The 25197-nt window shown below is 41.8% G+C and overlaps 2 protein-coding genes across 5 annotated transcripts in view; both read left to right on the top strand.

The window, feature by feature from the left end:
• The window catches only part of LOC125724447 (histone-lysine N-methyltransferase ASH1L-like), a 64474-nt gene extending 52731 nt beyond the window's left edge, over positions 1–11743 (top strand). For all 3 annotated transcript variants that reach the window (XM_049001133.1, XM_049001132.1, XM_049001134.1), the window contains 6 exons: positions 1043–1133; positions 1376–1514; positions 1720–1892; positions 3993–4159; positions 6901–7273; positions 9918–11743. In XM_049001133.1, the coding sequence (XP_048857090.1) occupies positions 1043–1133; positions 1376–1514; positions 1720–1892; positions 3993–4159; positions 6901–7273; positions 9918–10009 (1035 nt within the window). In that variant the 3' untranslated portion in view covers positions 10010–11743. The remainder of the gene's footprint in view (positions 1–1042; positions 1134–1375; positions 1515–1719; positions 1893–3992; positions 4160–6900; positions 7274–9917) is intronic.
• Positions 11744–11941: 198 nt separating this feature from the next.
• On the top strand, positions 11942–24957 carry LOC125724467 (leucine-rich repeat-containing protein 71-like). 2 transcript variants are annotated; one of them, XM_049001179.1, is made up of 18 exons: positions 11942–12068; positions 12398–12486; positions 12713–12751; positions 13081–13212; positions 15370–15486; positions 16431–16506; positions 16775–16849; positions 17025–17093; positions 17315–17474; positions 17579–17662; positions 17791–17865; positions 18292–18405; positions 18681–18768; positions 20859–20971; positions 21265–21282; positions 21716–21827; positions 22061–22152; positions 23764–24957. In XM_049001179.1, the coding sequence occupies exons 2-18, from the start codon at positions 12405–12407 to the stop codon at positions 23878–23880; spliced, it is 1563 nt and encodes a 520-aa protein (XP_048857136.1). In that variant the 5' UTR covers positions 11942–12068; positions 12398–12404; the 3' UTR covers positions 23881–24957. The 2 variants fall into 2 exon arrangements, with proteins under 2 accessions (XP_048857136.1, XP_048857137.1); XM_049001180.1 differs by lacking the exon at positions 11942–12068 and adding an exon at positions 12090–12199.
• Positions 24958–25197: the final 240 nt, after the last annotated feature.

Genomic DNA, 25197 nt, shown 5'->3' with positions numbered 1-25197 from the left:
TATGGAGTCATGAAGTGTCTTAAAAAGAATAAATCTTTAGAAGAATAAGAAAATAAATGTTGAGTAAGAAAGTAAAATATATCTAAAAATTAAAGAATAAGAAAATAAATGCTTTTCTGTGTTGCTTTTTCCCTATTACTTTTGCTTTTTTAGAAGGGCCAAGCTGTCAATCAGCTGCCTCTGGGGGGCTTCCTGCCCAGACTGAGTAGTGAATCGTGGGTATGCACATGATGTCACAGTAGGCAGAATATGCCCACTGAGGAGCAAAAAACTGTGGCAGAATTAGCTTTCAGCTTGAATTCCCGAAAACATCTAAAATGGGAAGGATCTGTTGTGAGATTGATTGTACAGAAGGATTTCACAAGAAATTGCACCTTTTTTGCAGACTGCTGCTAACTAAAGAAAAGTAGCAAATGGATTTCTGCAATCCGCAGAAACAACTGGAGTCTGAGCTTCGAAAAGTGGATTTGCAGTCATTTTGTGTCAATTATATTGAATGTTTGGGTAAAATCATACCTCAGGTTATATGCTGTATTGGCTACTCATCAATTAGATATTTTGCATCATTCATTTATATTCTGTGTAGCTGTAAAATTTTTGTCAGAATTTATAATTTAATTATTTATTTATAATATTCATGTTCATGGCCCACCGATCCTTTGGGAAGTCCCTATTGAGTCGAGCTGCCTTTAATTTGAGCAGAGAATTGTTTGTTACGCAGTTTACCCCAGTAAAATTGGCTATGTTGTGGTATGTTTGCCTCTCAGTCCATTTCAGGGGGTGTGTCCTGGTGGGATGGCCCACCCAAAGCCAATTGTTTGACAAAAGCAAATGCAAAAACAATATTGAAAAAGCAATAAAGAAAAGCATTTATTTTCTTATTCTTTTATTTTTGTTTGTTTTACTTTCCTGTCCAAGTTTGTTCTTCTTATTTATAATTATTATTATTACTATCATGGCAGCCCTATCACTCCATACCCACCAGCGTTCTTGAGGCAGTCTCCGAACAACTTCCATCAAAATGCCACCTGCTTTGTTACAGGAAGTACCCATGGTGCCACAGCCAAGCTACGCCCAGTCTGGATCCATCTACTACATCTGCTTGCTGCGCGATGACCTGCTGCTGCACCAAGGTGGGCGGGGCAGGATGCTGCTCTCTATGTGTCTTTGTATCTGTTTGTCTTTCTCTGTGTCTGTCTCCTGTGTGTCTGCGTGTGTGTCTGTTTGTCTTTGCGTCTGTGTTTGCGTCTCTTTGTCAGTGTGTGTCTCTGTGTTTGTGTGTGTGTCTCTGTGCCTGTTTGTGTATGTGTTTGTCTCTGTGTCTGTGTGAGTGTGTCAGTGACGATGCTAATTCCCAAGCCTGACGCCTTCATAGGTGATTGTGTGTACCTGATGAGGGACAGTCGACGCACTCAGGATGGTCAGCCGGTCAGACAGTCCTACCGCCTCCTGTCTCACATAAACAGGGACAAGCTGGATATCTTTCGCATCGAGAAGCTCTGGAAGAATGAGAAGTAAGAGAAAAGTGTGCCAGTTGAGTTGGTATTGGTCTAATGTTTCCAAGAGTAACTGCCAGTTAGCAGGCAAAACAGTTCATGTGTCACTGCAGAATGGGGCCTGTCAGCAATTTAAGACGTAGCACAGCATGATGAAAATGATGCTTGAAATATGCCCCTTTGCCCTCCCCTTCCCTCTCCACTCTTCTTTCTTGACCACTAGTGGTGAGCGCTTTGCGTTTGGCCACCACTACTTCCGGCCTCATGAGACGCACCACTCACCCTCACGCCGCTTCTACCACAATGAGCTCTTCCGGGTGCCGCTGTATGAGATCATCCCACTGGAGGCAGTGGTGGGCACCTGCTGTGTCCTTGACCTCTACACCTACTGCAAGGGTGAGGCCCAGCTGCGGAGCTCTGCCACTAGCAGTATATGTACACTCATTGGCCACTTGATTAGGTACACCTGTTCACTGACGCAAATATCTAATCAGCCAATCATATATAAGAAGCACAACGTATGAAATCATTCATATACAGGTCAGGACAGGTCAGGACCTTCATCACATCAAACGCCAAAATGGGGAGGAAAGGTGATTAAGATGACTGTGAATGTAGCATGATTGTTGGTGCCAGACGGGTTAGTATGAGTATTTCAGAAATTGAAAACATGCTGGAATCTACTGGAATTCTCACGCACAACCATCTCTAGGGTTTAGAGAGAATGGGCAGAAAAAGAAAATAACATCCAGTGAGCAATGTTTCTCTCGGGGTAAAAATGCCTTGTTGATAGCAGAGGTCAGAGAAGAATGGCTAGACTGGTTCAGGCTGATAGAAAGGCAACATTAATTCAGATGACCCCTAGTTACAACTAGGGTATGCAGAAAAGCATCTCTGAATGCACAACACATTGAACTTTAAAGCAGATGGGCTTCAGCAGCAGAAGACCATACTGGGTGCCATTCCTGTCAGCTAAAAACAGGAAATTGAAGCTACAGTGGCCACAGGCTCACAAAATTAGACAATGAAAGATTGGGAGAATGTTGCCTGGTCAGATGAGTCCCGGTTTCTGCTGTGACATTCAGGTGGTAGGGTCAGAATTTGATGTAAACAACATGAAAGCATAAATCCATCCTGCCTTGTATCAACAGTTCAGGCTGGGAGTGGTGGTGTAATGGCTTGGGAGATATTTTCTTGGCACACTTCGGCCCCTTAGTACCACTTGAGCATTGTTTGAATGCCACAGCCTACCTGAGTATTGCTGCTGACCATGTCCATCCCTTTATGACCAGTGTATCCAGCTTCTAATGGCCGGTTCCAGCAGTATAATGTCCACAAAGCTCATATCATCTCAGACTGGTTTCTTAAACATGATGCTGTACTCATATGCCTTCCACGGTCACCAGATCTCAATCCAATAGCGCAGTGGTTCTCAACGTCTTTTATTACAAGAAGCCCCTGCATCCACCAATACTTTTTTTTCTCAGTTTATGACATTGCTGTCAAATTAGAAGGTGAATGTTTATGAATAAAATAACTAAATCTAAAACCTGTTTGGCAAATGGCTCTAACATCAGAAGCCTGACAGCCAGAAAACATGAACTTAATAACTGAAAAGTTCCTGATTTAAGGCATTTGTAAAACAAACATTGCAAGTTATTATTTACATTGTTTTAATATGAAATGGCCATCTGTCAATGATTCCACTCTTTTCCTCTCCATCAGTGTCCCTGTGAGACACTGCTAAGGAAATGGTCTGTTTTTAGCTGTAAATTCTGGGATTCTGTGTAATGTCACAACCAAAGCTCTCATGCTGTTTACAACCAGGAAGAAATACTATTAAGTTTCTATTTTAAAAAATCCTTAATAAAGCCCTCATTTTAATGCATTATATGTGTATTGATATAAATGGCAGTGTCATTCTGCATTTCATTTTGAAAATATATCAATTACAATTATAATACTTTTTTCTATGCTTTTGAAGTATATTATGTGCCCCCCCTCTCCTTGCTGAGGCCCCCTAGTGGCCTTCAACCCCCCCGGGTTGAGAACTACTGCAATGCAGCACCTATGGGAGGTGATGGAATGGGAGATTTGCATCATGAGGGGGCAGACAACAAATCTGCAGTAACTCTGTGATGCTGTCATGTCAACATGGACCAAAGTCTATGAATGTTTCAAGCACCAAGCTGAATCTACGCCATGAAGAATTAAGGCAATCCTGAAGGCAAAAAGGAGTTAAACTCGGTACTAGCAATGTGTACCTAATAAAATGGCCAATGAATGTATATACATACACACACCTCTGAATCTCCCCCCCCATAGAAATCAAATGTATTATTGATCTTGTAATCTGCACTGAGGATTACAAGGTGAGTGTTAAGAGTATGTCGTAATCTTTACTGCTTTCTCTGCTGGTCACACCCCACAAGAATGCAGAATACCGTTAATGCAGGAAAGCGTACATGCTCCAACACACAGCTGCCTCCTCTGCAGGGCGACCCAAGGGTGTGAAGGAGCAGGACGTTTATATCTGCGACTACCGGCTGGACAAGTCAGCTCACCTCTTCTACAAGATCCACCGCAATCGCTACCCCGTGTGCACCAAGCCGTATGCCTTCAGCCACTTTCCCAAGCGGCTAGCCCCCAAGAGGGATTTCTCAGTAAGGAATGCGGGGAAGGGGTGACATGCTGATGCGAGTAAATGACCGTGCCTGGCAGTGCTAATTATATTACCGGGATTTTGAAGATTACATGTTGTTTTTGGACTGTACCACCATCACCACTGCCACAGACCATTTGATTATTAAGATGATAACTTAAGAACCATTTGCTGGATCTTTTTAAATCTATGCAGATGCATGCTATGGGTGACTAGCTGGAACAGATTAAATTTTGAGACAGATTGAAGCAGCGCTGCAAAGTGGTAACAAAATAAAGGCACTTGGTTTTTTGACACTTGATGCCATTAAGATGGTAATTCAAAACATTTTTGTTTTGTTTTTTCAAACTGTTTCAAACCCTACTTAGTGGACATTTAACTTTGTGAATGTGAAAAAGTAGTCAAAAAGTATTTGAAGGGTCTTGTTACTGCTTGACAAAAACATTATATGGATGAAGATCTAGTTTAATTTTAAAAGATTTTACGCAGCTTTTTCAAACTTTTCAGGCATATCGTATGGTTGACAAATTGGAAATGATAAAATTTTGAGATGGATCTCCCCAAAAATTTAAAGTTTATGTGAATTTTTTGTTGCTAGCCCCTCCATTCGGCAATTTTTATCCGTGGCACTTCGGTAGCTGTTCAGTGAAATGCATTGTGGGGAACTTGGCAAAATTTATTATGGGAGAATTTAGTCTTATGTTTGTTGGAGAGGTGGGGAGAATGCATGAGGTAGGCTTGTGTTAGTAATATTGTTGCTTGACTACGGTATTTTCATGGCAAAATGTATCATCGGTGACCCCCCCGGCTTGGTCTAGTCAGTGATGGCATATGAAAGAATATGCATAAATGCAGTGGACCTAATTACATTAACACTAGTAACAGGAACTGCTGTGTGTGCGTGCGTGTGTGTGTGCACATGTGTGTGTGTGCGAGTGTGTGTGCCTGCGTGCGCATGTGTGTGCGTGTGTGTGTGTGTGCGTGCGAGCGGGTATACCTATCCTTATGGGGACACAATGTCCCCATAACGTGATAAATATCCGTTTTATAAAAAATACTATATAAAAATTGTTGACTTATGAAAAAACTAAAAATGCAAAAACTTGGTTACTTATGGTTGTGGTTAGGGCAGGGTGGGGGTTAAGGTTGTCATAGTTAGCATTGTCCCATAGAAGTGAATGAGCGGGCCCCATAAGGATAGGTATACCCTACATGTGTGTGTGTGTGTGTGTGTGTGTGTGTGTGTGTGTGTGTGTGTGTGTGCCCACTTTAGACACAATGACGTGGAAAAACCATGAGATTCTGAAAATGCTGATTGAGGTCAAGTTAATTATTTAACTAATTGGGAACTGGCAATTAGAGGATGATGAGGTTGAAAACTCTGACAGCAAAGGAATCTATGGGTGTGTTTTCCTGCTTTGATGATGTTCTGGCTTTTGTTGTGTGTTTGGGTTGCAATGTAATTTACAGCAAAACAGTACATCTGTGTAATCTACTCATTAAAGGCAAATTCATAACAAAATACCTGACACATACTGTAAACAAGTAAGTGGTATCTAAATGACTACAAAGCATAGATTTTGTCCATTAGAAAAATATATAGGAGAATAAGTTGGCAATGGGAGATATTTTATGTATTATTATAAAGATATAGATTCAGAGGGGTTGACTGCAAGATCTGAAACATATTTTCATACAGTATATTCATGCACTTCACTCCATAATCCAGTTAGAATTTCTATAGACAAGAATATGAATAACCAAAATGAAAAAATAAGTAAAGGATTCAAAAAAGGAAATTGGGAACACAAAAAATAAATGATCATGTACACAACTTTTGTTGAGCTCAGTTTAGTATTTTGTGTTTATGGAAACAATTGAAAAGAAGAAAAACTATAGAGCTTCATATGTGCCACTACTGTGTTATTACAGTTCTAATTATTATATCATGGAATATGCTGACGTAAATGAGGAAAATACAAAATGTCATATACAGTCCACCCTCTATATCTATGGAGCATTCGTTCCAGGACCCACTGCAGATATCAAAATCCATGGATGCTCAAGTCCTTTGTATAAAATGTCGTAATATTTGCATATAACCAACGCACATACGGCCATATACTTTAAATCATCTCTAGATTACTTGTAATACCCAATACAATGTAATGCTGCATACAGAGCCCCATTTTTTAGGGAATAATGACAAGCAAAAAAATCACCATAGTATAACAGAAAGCTCTCTCTTCATTCTCACTTCATTCATGTGTCTTCAGTGTAATGCTCAGCTCATGGCACCTTTATCATTCTAAAGATAGTGTCATGAGAGGGATAGTGGCCCTGGACAGGGGGGGTTTATTTTATTCACCTATGAAAGATGAAAATCTACACCTGAAAATCTACGCCCCCCCCCCCCACCCCCACCCTACACGCCTTCATTCTCACTGTCAGGGGCCATCCAGTCTTACAGCCAAGTTTCAGTGAAGCAGGAGTCATCTTAAATGTTTAATGGAAACCCAGTTATGCAGTTGCAAAGCAGATGTTAAGAAATTGTGTATATAATAAAAATTGATCATCATTTTTGCTGATAGGCTTCAGCCTAAAAGCAGTCAGTTGGCTCTTCCCAGGGTCCTTTGCCAGAATGACCCCATTAAAATACCCCCTGTGTAAATGGGTTTACTCCATGTGCTGTGTAGCTGGAAGGCACTGTAAAGTCACCTGACACAGTGTTTGTGTCCCCAGCCGCACCATGTGCCTGACAGCTACAGGAGGAACGGAGGACGACCTTCTTGGAAGAGCGAGCGGCCCAAGCTGGCCTCAGCAGGCGTGGTGGGTCACCCATCCTCAGGTGACACAGGCGGGGGGCCACGCTTCAGCGGCGAGGAGGGTGACTCAGACACTCCCAGCGACATCCCCCCGCGGTCCCATTCCACCATGATGTCTCCGGCCCCTCCTGTGCAGGAGTGTGGTGCCGACGAGGAAGGGGAGCAGGGCGAGAGACTGAGTTTCTCCTCTGCTTCCCTTACCCTCCCTGAGTCGGAAAGGAGGGAGGTACAGAGGCAGCGTCTGAACAAGATCCTGCTGAATCTGCTGCATCAAGCGCCTAGCAAGACCGGTGAGTAGCGTGGAAGCTCTGCCTGCAGCCACTCTCCAAGGCTTGAACGAGTGTGAACATCTCAGACAAACATGAAACAGTGGCTTGATTAATGTCACATTTTACAAGAGCACCAGTTTTATATTTATTTGTTTGTCTTCCAAGCACTTATTCTGGTGTGCACAGGGCACGATGCTGGTGTACACCCTTGCTAGGATGCTAGCCCGTGACACGGGGCACACATGCATATACCCACGTGCAGTTTAGGAATACCACTTAGCCAAACTGCATATCCTTGAACTCCTGGAGGAAAGAGGGCTGTGAGGAGCCATTGGGCATCACACTCATGCACAGGGCTGTCACAATCATGAAATCTTTGTTGACAATTAATTGTCAAACAAATAATTGCGAGTAATGATTTAATTCTCTTTTTTGTTCATTTTATAACATTATCAACCTTATAATGAATTGAATATTGAATACTGGAACATATAAATAAAAAATTCATTTTGGCTTGGTAACATTTTCAAAAAATGCACTTTGAAATCCATGTTATTTTGTTCTATGTGCCAAATTTGACAGGGCATTTCTCAAAGATTTTCTATAATGTATACAGAAGCATAGGGTTTTTTGCAGTTGCTGCAATAGGGCAAGGATTTGATATGACCTCAAATGCAGCGGACAGAATGTTGTGAGGGTGTGGGACGAAAGACACAGCAACCAAAATGAGGGCAAAGCAAGATGGGTTTATTCCACTGGCAATGGGAGGAAAATAAAGGGATTGCAGGGGAGCACAACACTGGGATCAACAACAAGACAGGCGGGACTAACAACATCAGTGTCAAGACTGGGGAACACTGGACTGGGAGGCACCATTACACAAAGACTAGAACACGATGCAGCGGGAGAGCATGACACAAGGGTAGGAACGAGAGGTAAGACTGATGCTTAACAGGTGTGGCTTGTTAGAGCCACACTAGGGAGAAACAGGAGGGGCAGATTGGTAGGCCAGTCTACTCTGTCCCATTGCAGAGACGCCTGTACAGCTCCTAGACCTGCTGTTTCAGCCTAGTCAGTGGCACAAACTGAAATTCTCACACTCTTTTTTTCTACTGTTAAAAGAACTCTTACAACCTCCCAATAATACCGATCCTGCCTCATTTGATAATTGCAACTTCTTTTGCTTTTTCCAGGATAAAATTTCCACTTTTTACAGCTCTTTGGCTGCCGGTACTTCATATCTGCCTTTTACCCTGATCTCATTGCCTATCGCTATCCACCTTCCTCCCAAAGTTGGCTCTCAATCTTCATTCCCCTTGATTGGGCTGGGCGATTTGTGACATCGCATGTTATGTGCGTGTCATTCTCACATCGCAAGGCCCATAATATAAGAGATCAGGACTTTTCATATTATACAGTATACAGTATACAGATTTTTTTAAAATAATGTTATTTTGCAATACAGTTCCTTTTTTTTTTTTTTTAAATCGTGGTGATAATGTTCACAGAGCGCATGCGAGAGGGGAGATAGGGGTCATGTTTCACTAAAACATTTTTACTTTGTTGTAGGAAACAAAACTTAGTTATCTGTGCAATTTTAATGATTGATCCTTTTCAAGATCGTCTAGCACAGGCGACCGCTCTAAGACTACACAGGAAGCTTGGCTTACCCCATAAAATTGCCATCCATCCATTTTCTGAAACTGCTTGTCCTATTCAGGGTCACGGGGGGTCCAGAGCCGATCGTAGAGGCTCTGGGCGCAAGGTGAGGAGCAACCCAAGATGGGGTGCCGATCCGTTGCAGGGCACACTCACACACCAGTCACCCACACACACACACACACACACACACGCACTTAATGGCAATTTGATAACTCCAGTTAGCGTCAGCATATTTTGGACTGAGGGGGGAAACTGGAGTACCTGGAGGAAACCCCAGCACAACACAGGGAGAACATGCAAACTCCACTCACATGGAGACCTGGTCGAGACTCAAGCCCTAACCCAATGGGTGTGAGACAACAGTGCAAAACACTGCACCACCAAGTCGCCCCCTCAGATTGTCAAAAGATTAAAATTGTAATCTATTTTACTAATTGAACCACAGCACTGATTTTTCCATGGGAGTTACTTTTGACAACATGAATGTTAATTTTCCTTTTGAAGCTACGATAAATATAGCTCCTACTGTACATGCCCAAAAATATTATTTCTGAGGAGTTCTGCTCCTGAAAATGGATATACCAGATATACAGTGATCCTTCCACGAAAATTATTGGAAAATACTTCTTAGACAACAAAATTATTGTCTTTATGTACATAATTATGAAAATGATCAAACCAGCACTATAGTATGTGACTCTATAGTTTGCTTTTTAGTGCTTATAAAAACAGTTGATAACTTGACCAACATAACTTTGGCGAAGCATTGCAAGTATCTGGAGAGCTTAAACTGAACATAGCTTTTCCTTTGTGTATTCATACAATTGTATGAATTAACTGGATGAATTAAGCATGTAGAATGTTTTATTTGACTATACTTAGGTTCACCTAAGTATAATGTGTGATTGCATATTTATTGGATTTAGCCAGTATCGATATAGCATCAATCAGTGTTATCCTCCTTACTTACTGGCTTTTTCTTACTGTCTTTTTCTGTTTTTAGCTATAGATGTGACCTACCTCCTGGAGGAGGGACCAGGGCGCCGCCTACGTAGACGGACACTAGGATTAGCTGACTTCGGCGGCAGGAAATGATGCCGCCACATGCACTTATAGCTTGGGGAAGAAACAGCAGGGGGAAAACTTTGCACTGTCACCTCCTCAAGTCTGTCTTCTCTGTTTTCTCCAAAGGAGATGAAAATACATAGAAGGACATTATGGGTAGCTGGAAGACAGAATGTAGCCTGAGAGAACCTTAGAGATGGAAGGGCTGAGGGCAAGGACTCAGGCACACAGAGCGATGTATTACAGACAGTGAAATCTATCGGAAATGTGTAACAAAAACCCCAGCTGCAGCAGAAGATCCTCGATAAAAACTTGAAATAAAGTGGTAACACTATAAAGCAGGAAGTAAACACAGAAAAACGGGCAAAGCCTCAGCACAGTCATAGAAAAACTCGGAGGGTGGGAGATGTCACAGGGTGATATGGTGACCTGTAGTTCCACACAGGGACCTGTGTCATAATCTGAGAATGGCCACTAAGTTGATGAATCCTCAGATATATTTAGCAGAGTTATGATGACTGAGAAGATGAAGGGCTTGTGCTTGAATGGCATGAATTCAAAGGACTGACGTGTAGCTGAAGTAGCACAGGTTGGCGCTCTCTCTCTCTCTCTCTTCTCTCTCACTTGAGCAGTCGGCTCATGGGGAGAACATTCATCTCTGCATGCTCATTTGGCATGACTTCATAGACTCTTAGGGGTGTAGGAGTTCATAAATGTCACATGCCAAAATGAAAGAAGATATGTGAGACTAACACAGGTTTTAAGTACGCGAGCATGGGCAGGGACGTTTGTGAAAGATTGCTCATAAGGCTGTTTTTTCCCAGAGAGTCTTTTTTTTTGTTTTCATGGTAAAATTTATGTTTTCATTTTAACGTTTAATAAGGTTATGGATGGCCTGGGACAAGACTGTAGGAAATCCACTGGACTGATCCATTCTGTCCAATTTGGACTGTCAGAATAAGGCTGGCTTAAAAATTGTTGCAAGCTAAGTTGGTCAGTGTTGCTGATGTAGGCTACAATGGAGTCTGAAATAGCAATATCATATAATAGATTTGGTTTTTCATGTATTGTACAGGATCCGGACAATGGAGCCTACTTGTATTATTATTAATATTACTATTATTGTTATTAATAATTTTGCTGCGGTTGCTAGTATTGTTGTCAAATGTAAGCTTGATGCAGCAAGAAGGTGTTTATCTCGTGACATACAATTTTACAGCGTTTTTTTTTTTTGCATATATATTAATTGTATGTAAATGCTGAGGAAGGGGGGGGGGCAAAGAGAAGGCAAATTTCGTACAAGATGGAAGATGTAGAGGCAGTAACCTACTGCCCGGTTCATGATTCCTGAGGAGGACATTAACCCCTGATTTGCTGCAAAGTGTTGAACACTAAAAAAGCAACCCAACATGGTTACGTATTGATATTTAAAAGAGGCAACAAAAAAAAATCTGTTAACTCGATATCTATCTTTTTAATGAAAAGCTATTCTAATTTTGTGAAAGCTGTAATAAATGTGTTGCTTGTATTTCTGTGTGCATTTGTGTAATTTTATTTTTGTTAATTTTTTAGACAATCGCAAAAAACTAATGCTAATTTAAATGGACAGACTGATGGACATTGTGTGGGATTCAAAAGTTTGTCCCGAGTTCTTCCACTCTGGTTAAAAGTTTGTAATTATGATTCTAAAGTCTTGACAATGCTCTTTGTTTTTACTTTTTATATTTTATTCATTTTTTAAAATAAACACTACATTACAGTAAACAGACGATAATTGTTGTCATTACAATACGTTTACTTATCCTTTTTCCATTTCTTACTTCCAGTCATTTATTTGTGAACAATTCGTATATAGGTCTCTCTTTCTAAACAAAACTGCACTGGCGCAATGTCCGCATGCTTACAAGACTGGGGATTCCATTCCTGCCTTCGTTCTGTTTGAGCGGGTTTCCTCCTGAAATCCAAAGTCATAGACTAATGTTTCTAAATTATTCTGGGGTTTGAAGTAAAGAGTTAACAGCAGATCACGTGATCTCCGCCGACATTGCTATGGAAACATCAAAGACGCTGTCCGGTGAGCATATTTGAGGTATGTATAACTGTATAACTACATAGGTTACCAACGCACCCCATGCCAAATATATATGGTGTTTGCTGAGCGAAATAAGTTTTTATACACGAACGTATAATTGTTTTTGTACCTAGAACAGGTCCCCCTCGGTAAATTTTGCCGAACGGGCTCGGGTTGCAGCTTTATGACCCCGCAATTTAACAAATACAATGAATACTGGTGTCTCGTTGTGTAGTTTAAACATGCTATTTACCAGAAACGTTGAAAATATTAGAAACGATCGCTTTCGGTGATAGAAATTCTGTCTATGACCTGCTGCTTTGAGATCTCTGCTGATGTCACCGCAGGATCTGTATGAATATGAAAAGGAGAGGGGAGAAGCCCCCTAAAGAAAAGACAGACAGGGGGTTGCCGGCAGCTGAAGAAGAAACAGCGGGTACAGACCTTGTTAAAGAGACATCTGTGTTTAATTAGCTAACTGTGCATTATTTATGGGCTATTAGATTTGGCTTTTCCCTCTCTGACTCTATCTGTGTCTGCCAGCTGTCTGTCCTTCAAGCGTGTTTCTGTGCGTTGTTTCCAACTGTCTATGGTCAAGGTGCCAACTTGAACTTGAATATCATTCTTTTTTCTTTTCCTCACTCCATGCATTATTCCACAAGCACTGAATATTCAAGAAGAACCCTCAGCCCAAAGTATTGGTAAGGCTGCATTCATTTGACCTTTTTTATTTTTAATTATTATTTTATTATTTCATTGTGCCGATTACCTCTGGATAATCTGGTTTCTTCCCATATTCTGATAACTTGCCATTATATGAATTAGAGTCTCAGATTCCCCTCTTGCATGTGATTGTGTTTGAGTGTATAGCTTGCAGTGGCTTGGCCTCCTGTCCAGCATGTGTCCTGCTCTCGCCACAATCCTGTAGATTGAGAGTCTATGGGTAATGGATTGATTTGGCATTTTAATACAACACATTGTAAAACTTGCAATGTTAGCTTTAACACCATGCCTTTATATGCATCTGCAGATGAGTACCAGTGCTGTGGTAGCCTGGAGGTTGATTTTCCTGAGGTTTGTGCTCTGTTGGGAATGAACAGGATTCCTATGGTGACCACACAACCTAAGGCCTCATCGCCGACTGCTGAGTCCAGCCCCACTGGTAGGTGCAGATCTCAAAAACAGTGCAGGTACACCAATAAAGTTCTGTTTATATACTATAGCAAATGTTGCTCTTAGATTATATTAATTGTGCACAACACAATACTGTGAAAATATGGTTATTACCAATTTGCTGCCATCAACTAGCACTCTAGACAACCATATAGGATGCAGGGGACAGCTAATTCAGTACCTGGGAGTAATGCCTTCCTCAGAGTACATCAGTGGTACCTTGCTGGTTGGGGATTCAAACCAGCAATCTTTCAATAGCAAAGGCACGTTCCTACCCATTAGGCCACCACTGCCCCACCACTACTGCTGTCCCATGGTGAAATGCCCAAAATGTTCAATCTGGTCATTTTGGCTTCAAGTGAATGTTTAGGCTTGAAATGATCAAAAACCCACGTTTGTTTTCCTTTTGGTCCGTCGCATTTTAAAAGTCTTAGCAATCACCATCTTTTGAAGGCATCATTACCATTATTACTTAGAAATGTGTTGCTATGTGTTACTCTTATCAAGGAGGTATTTCTCACTGATTTGACTGATCATGGCCACAGCTTTTCCAAATCCTTGCATTAGCAGATGAAACTCAACTGCAGAAGGTTCACTAAGGGGGAAAGCCGGCTGGTACTAATGCCTGTTTTCATAATATTCCATATCATGTATGACTTAGATCAGTGTTACAGAGGTGAGCTGAAGCAGGATGCAATCCTCAAGCTAATAAATACCTTTATTAGCCAGTATCCAGAGAAAGCATTAATTAGGCAGTTTCTATCTATCAGGGACACTGCTCTGTTTAAGAAGACTCCTTCCATTGTGGTAACACAGTATGTTATACAAACCACCCCCCCCCCCCCCCCCCACTTTTACTTATTGATTATTAAAGGGCAGACAGAAACCAGAGAAGAAAGGTGGTACTAATTTGTAAAAATAATAAATTATTCATTCATTTTACTTTTGTTACTCAGATATCCATATTGAAACTATTTTTTTTTTCAGTTGACAGATATTTAAAGAAGTTTTAATAGTTTAACATCCTCATTTAAATAAAATCTTAGCCAAAACACAACACCCAGATCCAAATTAGTTTGGAGGAAATGGGGTGTAAGTTTCTTTACTCAAACTACATCAAGGTCAAATGCATGGCATGATGTGGTGTGTGAACTCACTCTTGGGTACAAAGGACTTATTCTGGAATCCTTAAACCTTGATGCAAATAAGTAAGTAGCAAGGTGTGAATGTGGGTTTGGCCAGTTCCCTTCATTGGCACTGATGGAAGTGCAGATGTGAATGAATAACATATACAGCCTTAAACAAAACGAAGGTGCTTTATTTGCCATTTGCACGAGTACAGGTATATTGGAATGCTTCTCTTCACTGACTCCATCTTGCTCTCCCTGGCTTGGCAGAGGGGGGTCACAGGACCGGGTCAGCTAACATGCAGCACCCCTGGAGCGGGGGTTAAGGGCCATGCTCACGGGCCCACGGACTTGAGACTTTCTGCCAAGGCCTGCTAAGACTTAGCCCACTGAGCCACTCAGCACCCCACATATGGCCTCATGTTGAATTGCTCCTGATTGAGTCATGTTTGATGAGTTGATTGCCTCCCAGGTCCATAGTACATATATACACTGACCCACTGACTGAGAGATGCCTGTAAGCAGATGGAATAGAACATTAGTGGATGTATTGCTTAGTGCAAGACGTGCAGGAGAATGGGCAGCACTGCCAACTGTATAATGGCTCACTGTCCATATCTAACTTGTAACACAGTATGCATACAGTAATGTATGTGTGACAGCTACAATAAGCAGATATGATTCGGATACAGTTCCTGTACTGTGCTATTTTGTTACATTAAAACATATTTCCTTTATTTTGGTTTTGTAGGTTTTGTTATTGACATTTATGTTTACCACTGCAGACCACTGTAAACGGCAGTATTTTTTGCTGGCACGAATATAGCATATATACCATAAAGTCCCCAAATCCCACCATGTTAAAAAATATGATTTCCAGTAAGTGCTACACTGTGAAATGTAACCACAAATTTGTATGAAACTTGAGCTACATGCACCCAGGGCCAACATTATAAAGTACTTATTTAAATACTGATATTCGAAAACTAAGAAGCATAAATCTCTTCTTTATGTTGCAGAGGACAGTCTGGCAAAAGTCTGTGATGAAGCCACCACTCAGTGGTCTCCTGAGCCCCGTCTGCAGGCAGAGCTGGAGGCAGAGGATCCCCACAGCGTGAGGGAGCTCAGGATCTTTGGTGAGCACCTCAATTAGCACCACCTGCTGAATGTGTCAACACGTTGTCTGCGCTCAGCTAGTTTGCTGCTGCCATCTCTATTTAGTCATGTTGATTCAAGATGAGGGAAATGGGGAGGAGAGGGTTGCTGACTTGGCTGGGGTGTTATTGGTATTTTGGGTATTCTGCTGTATTTTGTTTCAATACCCCCCTGTGACAACACAATATGTAGTAACACTGCATTATGTAATAACTCGACAGATTGCAATGAACTGAATGATGATAATAATAATGATGATGATGATATTAATTGGGTAATGTTGCAATATAAAATTATAATGTAGTCTATGAATTTGTGACATTTTATCAAATTACATAATGTGGTGTTCACGGTGTGTGACAATGCATAATGTAGTAACCTCACATTATGTGATGAAAAATTGTTACATTTTGTGGAGTTATTACATAATGTGGCATCATTACATAATGCGTTGTAACTAATTTTTAAAATAACATCAAAATACGATATACCATAGTATAATGTCTTGTACGGTATAGCACTATTCAAAATGAGATACTACACCAGCGTAATGCTAGCTGGGGTGGGGTGTTGCAAGACTTGTTGACTTGGGAGGGGGCGCTGGTGGTAAGATTTGCCAGCTGCGGCTAAAAGGTGATTGTATTCAATTTACTGACCAGATGCAGCAGGGTTGCAGCAATAAACCATCTTGCTAGTTAATTTTAACTCTACTGAATAGCAGAACAACAGATTTCTGTGACTTTGACTGTCATTTGCTTTGTCTTCTGGGAGAGGTGGGCAGTCTTATGTTTAATAAAGACTCTTTTTTGAATACTTCTTGTGGTGTTAGAGATCCGGGTTGAGTCAAGTAATAACAATAGAGCTCACGCTCAGTACAGAGTACTGATCCAAAGGCTCCGGTATTAACATGAGTTCCTCAAATCAGGCTGGAAGGCTGACGAGTTGACCATGCAGGCCCTGAGCAAGATACTGCCATCCCTGGGCAACCTACAAAGGCTGCAGTGAGTTTTGAGGAGATGGGGCACAAAAAAGGGGAGTGGGAGCAGCCAGTGAGGCATGTGCTGTGGAATAGAGGTAAATTTTGAAGGACAAAGTCAGCCAGGAGGTGAAGATGAGAAGTAGCAGTGAGTGAAAAAAGCCTTAATCTTTGTTAGTGCGGGATATGTTGCTTTTAACTGAAGTTTTAAATACGTGTGTTACTTATAACTATTAATAAGCTGTTAATTGTTTTAAGTGATCTGACAATATGCATATATGTCATTCATACAGTCTATGGAGAGCAGGCTTGACTGAGCAAACTCTAACTTCGTTAAAAACCACTGTGTCTCTCTGTCTCAGCCTCAGGTAATTGGCCCCCGGGAGCAGTGTGTCCATTAGCCTGGATCTCATTAAGCCTCCAAGCCTCTTTGGCTCTAACTGTAGCACTTTTCCTGTAGATGAATTAAGATGTAACCGAAAATCGGTGCCACAAGGACTGTCTGCCCTCCACTCAGGCTGCACTCCCCCATCTCTCTGACAGGACTGTGGTTTTAGAAGGAAATCCCCTTCCAGATCAAGCTTTCCACATCCTCATCGCGGAAGACAGCCCGTGGGTCTTTATCAGTCTCTCACAAATGCTCCACACGCATGAATGCAGACACACAGAAATACACACCACATATACAGATGTACAGATAGATACACACACTACACTGACACACATGCACAGGCACATGGAAAGCAGGTTCAGGTACCTCATTTACTGGTCCTTTCTGATCTCTCCGAACATTGGCCCTTGTGCCAATGATCATCATCCTGCCCTATTCCTAGGCTGACCCACCTGTCCCTGCGGAATAACTGCTTAGGGGAGAGAGGAGCTCATCTCATTGGTGCTGCACTGTCCACAGCAAGAGTGGCTAACAGGAGCTTGCAGTACCTCAGCCTGGCCTTCAATTCAATTGGGGATGTAGGAGCCAAACACATCGCCCAGGTATAGCATTAAAAGCCAAAAAACAGTTAGACTGAGATGCACTTTGCAGTTTAATGTGAATAGCTGAAGAAACCATCAAAATTCCATCTTCCTGTAACTTGCAGGGACTGCGGCTAAATCGGACCTTGTTGTGTCTCTCCTTGGCCTACAATTGCATTGGGGATGCTGGTGCTGCATATCTGGCAGAGGTATGTACCGTCTGAGGCTTCTTGCTCTGTAAATTCATGCTGTGATAGGTCTGTATGCAGACTGTGTGCCGTATATTCTGCTGACCCCTGTTTCTTCAGTTTGGAGCTCCTCTCTGCTTTCTCCACAGGTGCTGGGGCCCTTTGCACTCACTCATGAGGAGATCGTAGAAAGGAGAAGGCAGATGAGCAAGTGGAATTCCTTGGTGAGAGGGACATACCTACCGATAGGGACATGTCCACTGATGCAAACATATGTACCGAATGAAGCACATGTACATGATACCATGTACATGAAGGACATGATTATTTTTCTTAAGATTCCTCTCCATATAAATACCATTGATAATTTGTACTCTGTCTGCATTGTGTTGCATTGTGTTGCTTTGTTGTTTGTCTCGTTTATTGTCCTTTATTCACATTACTTTGTTGGGAACGTCTGTGTTAACCCCAATGTTATCTACATTGTACCTTCAGTATACAGAACTGGTGGGGTTGGAATGGAGCGGTAATGTTTGACATATAGAGACAGAAACAGGCCACAGGGAAATGGGGGGTTGGAGTAGAACTGAGAATAAACTGAAAGGACAGAGAAAAGGGTGCTTCTCAGAGCCATGTGCCCCATTTTCCAGCCCAGCCAGATCCAGATAGCAGACTCCAAAAATGAGAGCTGGCTGTCGATCGGCAGCAGCTCTTCGCTGGAGCTCAGCATGAGCAGCGCCAATAGGAGCTCCACCAAGAAGAAGGTATCCCTACAGCAGTAGATCTCTGCCAACTTCACCTTCATGCTCCGCCAGGTTCCCTGCACTCTGCCATGCTCTACAGTGAACAGATGTGAAAACAGGCAAATTAGATGAGGTTATTACAATGATGGGTGGCAGAGGGGGGCAGGCTTTAAACAGAACACGTCAGCTGGGCAGTTCATGTAATGAAGATGGCTGGGTTTATAATTGTAGTGCTGAGGGTGCCATTCCAGATGGCTCATGTGTGTAGCGTGTTTTAGTCCACTCTCTGCATGCAGGACATGCCCAAGAGGGAGGAGAAACAGACAGGCAGCGAGGGAAATTTGACTCCTGGAAGGAAGGAGGAGACCAAGCTAACTGGCAAAGGTAAAGGAGCAGTACTGCAGGGATGTCAGCTTAGTGTACGTGGTGCTGTCCGAGTTCACTGGGGAGTGGATGAACTCCAGCTGCCTCCACCAAGGTGTGTGAGAGTCTCAGGCCAGGCTGGAGCCCCATCAGCCCACCCCGAACTGGGTATAAACCCTTCCAAAATGAGCAGAGAGGCAATACATTTTACTCTGACAATCCGTATGTGTTTGGATGAGCTACTACTAGAATTTGAAGACATGCGTCAGTCATAGAACAGCGGAGCCTGCTATGACCTAGTGTAGTGGATGTAGTCGATTTTTCCTGAAACTTTGCTGTACGGCACTGAAACCACCAGAGGGCAGGATTTTTTCTATTTTTGATGCAAAGGCAAATATGATGAATACAGTAACATATTTATACTGCATAGAATGTTGTGTAAACAGAAAGTGAAATGCATGAAAAAACAATCATGAAGTGATGCTTTCAGGCCTTAGGAAAAACTCTTCACACTCTGCAGAGTGTCAGCAGGGGGTGCTCCTGCTCCACTCTCCACCCAAATCTACCTATCAGTGAGTGATGTGCTGCTAATACCCTCGGTAGTTTAAAGGCACTTCCAGACAAACTGCTTTATCTGAGGATGTCAAACTCAGAGCTAAGCTAACGGGTACAGATACAGATGTGATCTCAGGTGTGTGTTTTGTGTTTTGGTTGAAGGACTGATGTAGTGTGCTGTCTCCTTTACCCAGGGATTCTTTTCAAGTTTTTGAATTCACCTTTACTTCTTTGTGCCTCTCATTAAATGTGGTGTTGTCCCCAGTCTGTGTTTTTTTTGGGGATGGGCGGTGGGGGGCATAAGCCCTGCTTTGTTGAATATTTCTGTCTTGGAGGCTGCCCCTGCCATTTGGCAGACCACAGCCCTACAGCCTACAGCCCACAGAAGTCACATGGCAGGTATGCAGCACTCTGATTAGTGATTGGCTGCTTCAAGGGGGATAGCCGTGTTGATGGTGACCTCCTTAAAGGGAAACAGATGTCGTCTCGGGGAAAATGCTTGCAAGAAGAACATGTTTTCCTTTGTAATCTGCGGCAGGGGAGGCCATTTTAATATGAATAGAAAACATTTAAGCAGGGGACTAAATTACCCCAGACCTGTCTTTTCCGTGCAATTTCCACATCTACTCTGTAGTTGCCCAAACAGCACCTGTATTATCCGACGTGTCATATGAGCTGTGCTACCACTGGAGTGGGATTAATTCTGTAAATTTACCTCTGGGTGTCATAATTTAACTGTGAGCTTTACGTATATGCAACAAAGAGGGCAGCCTAATAAACTGTTTGCTCACAGTGATAAAGAATCCAGCTCCTTCTGAAAGTGAATACAGTATGACTTTAATTGAACATGATGGAAACCAAACAGAAAGTGGTCTCTTTCTGCAGACAGGGAGAACAATTATCAGGAAATCTGCTGGAGTGCTGTGAACATACAGTGAATGGCAAATCAATGCCTGTTCAGTTACGGTGCCTCCTGATTCATCCTCATTACTCACATGCTTGAGCTGTAGGAAAAAACTGAAGAGATAACACATTGGCGATGGGCCAAATTCTGGAAATTTCTCTGATTTTTCAATGAGTGGCACCGGCTTCATACACTTTGGAAGCAGTTTAAGTTGTATACTTTTTTTGTACACGTTAAATGAAAATGTCACCTTTGTATCGGTAATTCTGGGGAGTTATTAACCACCATTATATCACAACGCTGTTGAATTCTCAAATATGATTGGTTAAAAAGGTGTTTATTATTTTTTTCACAATGACACATGTAGTGCCAGTCAAATCACAGTAGTAATCAATACACAATTATATTTAATCTTTAATTCTTACTTAAAATTCCAAATGTAAAACAATGTAAAATTAATAGTAATACATGGAAATTTAGCCAATGGCAGAAAAAAGTAGTTCTACTTATAGATTTGAAATAATGTCTTGGGTACCAACCTGCAAGCCAAATGTGTATTAACCATGGTATAAACAGGTTAATGCACGGCAAGCCATGCCTGAAACCTTATTTATTGTCATGCATTAACCTTACTTATCTTCCTGTCACTCAGGTCCTGACACCAAGTTGGCTCAGGGAAAAGGGGTCAAACCTGCTGCCAAAGAAAAGAATCTTTCTGTGTTTAAACAAGAGGTAGCAGATCAGGGGAGCAGATTCACGCACACGGTACTGAACACAGCGCCTTCTCAAATATGGATCATCATCGCCCATCTGCCTCCTTACTGCACCAAGCCAAGCCTGTTTTTCGCAAATCTGTTGTTTTCATTTCAGGCCAGAATCATGGAGCAGCATTTTTAAATGAAATGTAAACTACAAAAATGTGTGCCTAGACCTGAAACTGAAACTAAAAATTCTACCATATCTCTACACATCTTTATGAAGTATTAATTATTAGCTGTAGAAAACACTTCCATATATCTGCTGTAGTCACACAGGCTTCTGTCTTGTTTCATCCTCAGGACAAGACTGCGATCCCTGTGAGTATGGTACAATGTTACTGCTCCACCTATCCCTTCACCCTTTCATGGTTGCGTGCATGAAATTCTGTTACCAATTTTTCTTTGTCATATTCCATTCCATGCAGTTTAATTCAACTGCTACAGCAACAGTATCATCAAGTACACCTACTACATATACGTATAAACCTGCAAATACACACCATCAACCTCACATCGTGACATTAACTGATGTAAACCATAAGTCATCTAACATAAACCTCCAGAAGTATGGTGTAACCTCCAAACACACCACAAGAACCTCGAATCAGATGACGTAAGCCGCCAGACATATGATGTAACCCCCAAACACAACCTAAACTTAAAAGCACGCAAAATCTGCAAAACAGTAGAATAACAGCAGTATGAAGTGGGCTGTGGCCTTTGTTAGATTTTCTGAAGCTGTTTTCCTCAGGTAGCCGAGACCTCGGAGCCGGCAATCCCTGTGCTGGAGATAGAAGTACAATACCGTGAGGGGAAGGTCATTGTGCTTGGGAACGATGTCCTGACATCCCTGAACCTTTCAGGTCTCTCCCTTCAGTATGACAGTTCAGCAGGACACCATTCCAATAGCATTGCCTTAGCTCAGCCTTAACACAACCTTAGCACAGCCTTAGCTCAGCCTTAACACTACCTTAGCGCAGCTTTGGCTCAGCTATAGCACAGCCTTAGCCACTTGTGCATGTGCAGGCAAGCAGTGCTCTAGCTTTACCCCTGAGTGATGTTTCTCTGGGGGTGCCTGCTCCCCTTCTGCTCTCAGGTAACAGGCTGACGGAGCAGTCGCTGAGCTCCTTCCTCTCATCTGTCAGTCAGCAGCCAGCGGGTGGAGGGCTGCTTCGCCTCTCTCTCTCTGTGAGTGTCTCTCTCTTAAGACCCCTTTGCTCTCCCTCCTGTTCTTTTCACAACATGTTTACATTTTATAAAATGGGCAGAGATAAAGATCTGAATGACTTTAACAAGGGAAAAATCATCATGACAATCAGCTATGGTCAGCTGTGGTGAGTTCCTACTGAGAGCGGTGCAAGGACGGAAAAGCCACAAACTGCTGACAGGGTGTTTGGTAGCCAGGACTTGTCGATTCTTAGTGGCAGATTATTTTGATCATGGTCACATGAGCATTGTGTCACAAAACACGGCATCGAGCACATGCATGTATACAGGGATACACATAACTGGTACTCAAGTATGCATTTGCTGTGTAAAGTGATAGACACTACAGTTTCTTGCCGTAACGGCGCCAGTGTGTAATTATGCTCTTACTACAAGAAATTATCATTCATCAGAGCTAGATGGTTCAGGTCCAGAATATAAGAATCCAGACCAAGATTTGGTTTCAACCAACCAGTTAAACATAAAGAGTTACAATCACAAAGTACTGAACTATCCATATATATATATATATATATATATATATATACACACACACACACACACACACACACACACACACACAAGCCAGTATCAGGATTGTTTCCTGTCCTGCCCCAGTCCATGTGTCATCTCCCCATTTGGCCCAGCGGATGTCCTGTATTTCCCCAGGTTATTTGCCATGGCTCAGCCCATTGAGCTGCACTGCACCCTGGGCAACAAGACCACAAACTAGGAACTAAAATAAACCTGGGAAATGACAGGAAATGGGATGACCAGCAACACCTGCTGGCCAAATGAAGAAACAATACATGGACCAGTGCAAGACAAGGAGAAATCCTGACATATATGTCTATGTACAGTACTGTGCAAAAGTCTTAGGAAATCAATAGAAATGTTTAAAGCTATTTAGGTAGGAGGTGAACTTTGCAAACAAACACAATTTAACATTAGAATATATACAAATTAAGAATAACAATAAAAACTAGTAAGAATATTCTCCAAAACATTACTGATATCTAGTTGGATGGCTAGATGAACACCCCAAACAGTTCCCAAAACTCTTCAGGAGCACTTCAGCCAGTATTTATTAAATTTCACCACCAGCTCCTTTAATTAATTAATTTGATTACATTTTTTAAAGTATTTTTTTTATAGATTAGCTGTAGAAGGTGTGCTAGTGGTTGAGTAAAAAAATACATGGGTGGACTGGATGGTTGCTGCAAATACTAGGGTGATGTTAGCAGATGTTTTGAAATGGCTAAGTTAACACACTTTGCTAGACATAATAACATAGTGTTACAACAACACGAAGCTCATTTAAACATCATTTGCTTTGACTGCCTAAGACTTCTGCACAGTACTGTATGTATCTATGTTTCTCTTACTTGACTGCCTCCCTGCCTTCTCTGCAATGATTTATTTGTCCTCTTGTTGCCTATACATGTACTACTCAGTCCAGTACCCCACTCTGTTCCTGTGTTTTTCCTGTATTTATCCACTTTCCTGTTGCATCTGTTACTCTTGTCTGCCCCCCCATTCAGTTGTGCTTTTGTCATGATTTCTGTCATTTTGTATCTTTTTTTTCTCTTGCAGAGAAATTGTTTCCAAGAGGACTGTGACACTTTTCTAAAGTTACAGGAATTGATGACACTCAGAGATCCTCTTAGCAAAACTGTTCCAGGAGACGAGGAGCATGAACAGGCGGTGTAGCATTTTGTGTAGACACACATATACACAGTCATACACTCGCACACACATGCAATCATAGGCGACTCTCCCAGAGGGTGCAAGGTAAAAGAGCCCAACCAGTCATTCATCCTAATAGATACATTTGTAGAATAATAAATAACAAATGTATTTACAATAAATTATTATTACGCATTTTCAAATATAAATTTATAACATAATATAATTTTTTTAAATTTATATGTTCAAATAGCATTTTCACGTGAGGAGTAGGGGGTGCAATTGCATCCGCTGTACCGTGGGTAAAATTTGCAATGTACGCAATCACAATGTAATTGTGTACGCAATTACATAGCATAATTTTACTGGTGAATGAAAGAATGCACAGTAGACGTCTCTACAGTACAGATTCAGCCCACAAAAACGTTGTAAACAGCAAGTGAAGCAGGACTTTCTTCCTGAGAATCTGTAGTAGCTACTTTTTGCGGGACGGGTGAGGCACGTCGAAAGAACATCAAAATAAAATCGCCAAATTAGGTACTCAGGGTACTGGGTATTGATAACACACCTAAATGCAAAAATCGGGTGTCGTGTTTCCCCACACAGCCCCTTTGCAGCATGCATGTGCAGGTCTGTTATGGGCACGAGGATCAATGACAGGCATGCAAACTCTTGGCCTGGGAATACCAGGAAATACCAAATGAAGATGACAGAAAAGCATTTGAAGTAAGAATGTACTAAGAATAGGTTTTAACGCTGGGAATGGAGCAGATTAATTTAACATCCTCTTCATGGATGCAGGATTCAAACTGAGCCACCTGTTAGCACCTTCAAGCTGTTGTCTTCTGTCCCAGACAACAGGATGACATTTTTCATGTGATATATATGGCGGCTGGTGCCAAAGCTAAAAGTGGCTACCTACAGAGTTTCTACGAGGAAGTCTGGGCTGACTTCTCAGGCTGTTCCGCTAACGTTGATTCTTATGTTTTTATAAAAACACGAATGGGACATGGTCTTTTCTGTTCACTGGATACTTCACAAAAACAAAAAAAATTAAATAAGAGAACTCAGCTTCCTGTTGTACAGAAACCATCCACTGCGCCCCCCCCCCCCCCCCCCCCATGTTTTTTACTGTATGATTTGGGAGGTGCTTACTATACTTATCTGACAACCACACATTACATTCAGTAGGATAAATATTATAATTGTCAAGAGACTGTATTAAATTGGAGGGGAATTAATCCAATGGTATGTGAATATACTGAGTAATCTCTCAAATTTCAAACTATATTGAGCAGAGGTTTGTGTATGAAAACATGAAGTAACACTGGGATACAAGCA

The sequence above is a fragment of the Brienomyrus brachyistius genome, unplaced genomic scaffold (genome assembly GCF_023856365.1).
Source record: "Brienomyrus brachyistius isolate T26 unplaced genomic scaffold, BBRACH_0.4 scaffold56, whole genome shotgun sequence".
In the NCBI taxonomy this organism is placed as follows: Eukaryota; Metazoa; Chordata; class Actinopteri; order Osteoglossiformes; family Mormyridae; genus Brienomyrus; species Brienomyrus brachyistius.
This window is presented reverse-complemented; position numbering and strand designations above follow the sequence as displayed.

What these genes read in the sequence shown, in the direction of transcription:
- LOC125724467 (XM_049001179.1), top strand. Translation starts at nt 12,405, where the DNA reads ATGAATATGAAAAGGAGAGGGGAGAAGCCCCCTAAAGAAAAGACAGAC. An exon ending in GGCAACCTACAAAGGCTGCA is followed by an intron (nt 16,507 to 16,774) that starts GTGAGTTTTGAG and finishes TCATTCATACAG; the next exon opens with TCTATGGAGAGCAGGCTTGA. An exon ending in GTGCTGCATATCTGGCAGAG is followed by an intron (nt 17,663 to 17,790) that starts GTATGTACCGTC and finishes CTTTCTCCACAG; the next exon opens with GTGCTGGGGCCCTTTGCACT.